This window comes from Eutrigla gurnardus (assembly GCF_963514095.1).
Source record: "Eutrigla gurnardus genome assembly, chromosome: 16".
Classification (NCBI taxonomy): Eukaryota; Metazoa; Chordata; class Actinopteri; order Perciformes; family Triglidae; genus Eutrigla; species Eutrigla gurnardus.
In genome coordinates this window covers 2,831,816-2,836,823 of record NC_139927.1, presented here as the reverse complement: position 1 = coordinate 2,836,823, position 5,008 = coordinate 2,831,816, and the positions used below count along the sequence as shown (strand labels likewise).

The window sequence follows — 5,008 nt, the reverse complement described above, 5'->3', positions numbered from 1 at the left end:
AGTATTTTGCTGTTGCTACTAACGATTATTCCGGTGTAAAATCAACCAATATTTTCATTGTATTTGTTCATGCTTTTGCTTAATAATTTTCATATATATATTTATATATTTATATTATATATATATATTTATATTTATATTTATATTTATATTTATATATATATATATATATATATATATATATATATATATATATATATATTTATATTTATATTTATATATTTATATATATATATATATTAAAGGAAACTGGGAAACACGAGCTTAACCGGTGCACTCGAAGGCAACACATCTTCCTGCGGCGCGGTTTGTGACGTCATATTGCAGCGACTCAGAATCTGCTCCTTGTTTTGAGTTAAAAACAACAACACGGACGTTAAAACGGCGAGAATGTTCGCTGGTAATCATTTACATCGATGTATCCGAGGGTCGTAAACGATGTCGGCTCCGGCCGCGGAGATTGGTACGTGAACGTGAGCTAACTAGTCGGGTTTAATCGATAATCACGATGTTTGGGTTCAACGCGGCTAAAAACAGCTAACGTTGTTTAATGGCGCTTTTAAAGCAGCTACTTTTGGCAACAAAAAATATATATAAACGTGTGATTTTTACTAGATTGTAAACGTTTACTTTGCCTTCATTCAACCCTCTGATTATTTACATTATTACTCATTCTGCTGAACTTTTTTCATTAATTTAAGTCTAGATTTATGGTTCACAGTTAATATTACATCAATTAATTTAAAAAATCAGTTGCTTATTTATTTTCTGTTGGATTACAAAACATAACTTGGTGAACATTACATCGGATTAAAGGCCAAAAAAGAAATCTAAAAATAAAAATATAAATATTGACTCGTTCAGGTTAAGGTTTTAAAGTGCTTGGATTTAGACTAAAGGTCTTGAAATGTGTGTTGTATGTGATGACATCTATGATAGAACAGAGGAAAGAAGATCTCCATATTTGAGGGACTGAAAACAGCATTTTCTGACATTTCTTTATGAAAAATGCCTTTTGATGATGAACAGATGATGAAAATAGTTGGTGATTATATTTCTGTGGATCTGTTAGTGGAATTAGTTTTCCTTTCATTTGTGGTCCTTCTGTAAAAAGCTGTCTCCAAACATCATGTTGGTTGTTTAGAGGACAATAACATCTCATTTAATGTGATGAACAAGTGACAGAATAAGTAGACTGAATACTGACCATTGGATTGATACAAATATGGAGTTTACCACAGCTGGAAGGGGCTGGAAAAGCATGGAAAAGCACCTTGAAGTGCTTGAACCCTGGTAATATCTCCGTCTCCTCCCTGCAGCCGCCCCATGTTCCTCCGTCAGCTGACCTCCGTCGGTTCCTCCTTCCTCCCACGCGTCCGTCCTGCTCTCTGCAGGCCGGCCTTCAGGAGCAGCAGCGCCTCCTATTCCCACCTCCCCCATTCAACCCCCGCTCCTCCTCCATGGTGGCCGACGCGGGGATTTCCCTCCCGCCCTCCTCGACTCCCCCACCCGGCAGCCCACCAGGTCTTCCTCGGTAGGGGGTCACACCCCCGGGGCATCGCCCCAGGTAACTTTGTCTGCGGTCGGCTTCCGTTCTCCACCTCCGCCGGCCTCATGATGGAGCAGCCCGACAGAGAGCCTCCTTACAAACGGAGGAGGAGCGCTGAGGATCTGGAGCAAAGAGGAGGGGGGGCGTCCGGGTCCAAGGCCAAGGATGGAGCTGACAGCCGGCCGCGACCCAAACACCGGTCCAAAGCCAGAGGTAGAGGCCGAGGGAGGGATGGAGCCGGGAACAGAGGTGGAGATGTGGAAAGGACTAAAGCGGCGAAAAGAGCCGGACAGCAAACAGACGGCGCCGGGCGACAGGAAGCCTCCAACCACGGGAGGGAGAAAGACTCGCAGCCTGCAAGCACCAGGACTCAAACCCAGAACAGGGGGTCCAAAAGGTTCAAAGCGAAGCAGGGCGGGAATAAAGGACCGAAGGGGGCGGGGCCTCCTTCCTCAAACCCGTGGCAGGTAGCCGGAGCCCACAGACAGGCTCCTCCCCCAGGACCCTGCCCACCTGTCGAACTGCAGCAAGACGGGAAACCGTCGAAAGGTCCGTTCACGCTTCATTTAAACGTGGCGTTCCATCAGAAATCATTTAACAAACGCGTTTATGTCTTTATTTGCATCTTTGCCTTGTGATCGTTTGACAGCACATGAACATATATTTATATTGCTGCTCTATTAGAAGACAAACATGAAGATCACGGCTTCTCTCTTCTTCCTCCTCAGCCCTTCAGAGACGCTGGGAAGCCTCGCCTCCCTGCAGTAACGACACCCAGCCACCAGGGTGCGGTGCAGCGTTTGACTTCTCGGTGATGTCCTACAACATCCTGTCCCAGGAGCTGCTGCAGGACAACGCCTACCTGTACCAGCACTGTCACCCCGGGGTGCTGCCCTGGGCCCGCCGGCTGCCCACCCTGCTGGCGGAGATCCAGAGTTACGACGCCGATGTGAGTGTCTGAACGGAAACGTGGGCGTTGATGATCGAGAGCTGAGATCTGATGGGAAATCTATTTTTCTAGATCATGTGTCTTCAAGAGGTGCAGGAGGACCACTATGAGGACCAGATCCGACCTGCTCTTCAGGCCCTAGGTAGGTGTGTGCGTGTGTTTATTATATATTTCATGTTTTTATTATAACTTGTGTGTGTGTTCGTTGCCAGGTTACCAGTGTGTGTACAAGAAGCGAACAGGAAGGAAACCCGACGGCTGTGCCGTCATCTTTAAAACCTCCCGCCTGTCGCTCCTCTCCTCCAATCCGGTGGAGTTCTTCCGCCCCGGCGACGCCCTCCTGGACCGGGACAACGTGGGATTGGTCGTGCTGCTGCAGCCCGGCGACGCCGTCGGCCAGTCGGATCCCTCCGCCTTCATCTGCGTGGCGAACACTCACCTGCTCTACAACCCTCGCCGCGGCGACATCAAACTGACCCAGCTGGCCATCCTGTTGGCCGAGATCGGCCGGCTGTCCCGCCTCCCGGACGGGTCGGCCAATCCGGTGGTGCTGTGCGGGGACTTTAACTCCACCCCCCAGAGTCCGCTGTACAGCTTCCTGACCACCGGCTGCCTGAAGTACAAAGGCCTGCAGAGCAGCATGGTGAGTCCACACGTTAGAACAGAGGTCTTCAAGGACCCCCAAGGCCTCTAGAGACCTGGTGGAGGGACCCCCAAGGCCTACAGAGACCCACAAACAGGAAGATTTATATATATATATATATATATATATATTTGCTTAATATAGGTTGTATTCATGTGTGTGTGTGTGTGTGTGTGTGTGTGTGTGTGTGTGTGTGTGTGTGTGTGTAGGTCTCTGGTCAGGAGAAGAGTCCCGGAGCTCAGCGTCGTCTCACGTCTCCTCTCTGGTCTCACAGTCTGGGAATCAACAATCGGTGTCAGTACGAGAAGAAACCCAAGTCCTCCAAGAGCCCGACAGGTGCAATCAACACGATCCTGATCCACGATCCAGTCCAGGTTTTTAGGAGACTCGGCTGCTTCAGTCCAACTTAATAATCCTTTGCTAGAACATGAGAAGCACGTTAGCTTTTCTCTCATGAATCCTTTCACGTATGAAATGCAGGGGGTTAGCTTAGCTTAGCACAAAGACTGGAAACGGGGGGGACAGCTAGCCTAGCCTTCCCGACTGACGTGTTCTCTCCGTCTGCAGTAGAAGGAGCCATCTCTAATCTGACGGTGGAAGATCTCGCCACCAAAGCTGCTGCTGCTGCTTCTAAGCGGTAACGCCTCCACCTTTTACCACGTCTTTCTTCAGAAAAACAGCCAAACAGGCCTCTGTAGGGAAAAAACGTGTGTGTGTTTCAGAGCGAGGATCGAACACGGCCTGAAGCTGCGGTCGTCCTACCAGCACTGCCTGCAGCCCGACGGCAGACCTGAGGTCACCACCTGTCACTCCTGCACCGCCACCACCGTGGACTACATCCTCTACACCCCCGGTACGGGAATCAACCCCTCGTCACCCCTCATCATCAGCATCCACCAATCAACTCGTACTGTGGTTGTACCATATCACAATCCTCTTCTGTATCTTTTCTTTTCTTTGACAGAAGTCACCGCTCCTCCGGCGCCTCCTGGTGGGCGGGGCCTCCAGCTGCTGGGCAGGCTGTCATTGGTCGGCGAGTCGGAGCTGGTAGAAGTCAACAGGCTGCCCAATGAGCATCACTCGTCTGATCACCTCCCTCTCCTTGCTCGCTTCCGCTTCCAGCGCTGCTGACAGGAGGGGAGGGGAGGGGGGGTTGTTGCTAGGCAACCGTCGAACAACCATGATAGCATAACACAAACCATGGTCCTGATTACACTTAAATAATTCAGTGATGCAGTAACTTATAATAAAAGCAGGAGAGAACAAATACTTTCATTCAGAAATGTAAGAGTTTTCTGAAAAAGCTTCATGGTTTTCAGGCGACGAAGGATGACGAAGACCACCAGGACCCCCCGGTTACCTCACGGCTGACTTTTAATCTGATGTCTTATTTCGTTTCTGCTGTAGAGAAGGTCACAGGGGTTTTTCCTGCTTTAACAACACGACGTTTTAAATGTGTTTTTTTAAACACTTGAAGTTAAAGTGCTGCTGACGAGAGAAACCACTCCATAACTAACATCACCACAAATCACTGACCGGCCGTCACTGTTTAACAGCGACACACAGCTGTGTTTGTGAGTTCGGCTCGTCGTTTAAAGCTGCACACACACAAGCAGCTGCAGGAAGAAAGTAATCAGATTACATTCCTCTGCAAGCCGTTTTCCTTTTAGCCTTTTATCGTATCTAATTTAAGACACACACACACACACACACACTGAAACAGTCACAAGGAAGGAAACAAAATGTTGGGATGAAACTTTTCGAATGTTTGTTTACATTGTGTTTTAATTTCAGATACAACAAATAATGAGTGGATGTATTTTTGTAACACTTTTTGAAAAGAGACGTAAATAAAAACAGCTGCTGT

The 5,008-nt window shown here is 48.0% G+C and overlaps 1 protein-coding gene across 1 annotated transcript; it reads left to right on the top strand.

Moving 5' to 3' along the window:
- Positions 1-301: 301 nt before the first annotated feature.
- On the top strand, positions 302-5,008 carry angel2 (angel homolog 2). Its single transcript, XM_084030533.1, has 9 exons — positions 302-463; positions 1,320-2,098; positions 2,278-2,498; positions 2,571-2,640; positions 2,711-3,141; positions 3,351-3,477; positions 3,709-3,778; positions 3,864-3,994; positions 4,106-5,008. The coding sequence occupies exons 1-9, from the start codon at positions 417-419 to the stop codon at positions 4,270-4,272; spliced, it is 2,043 nt and encodes a 680-aa protein (XP_083886659.1). The 5' UTR covers positions 302-416; the 3' UTR covers positions 4,273-5,008.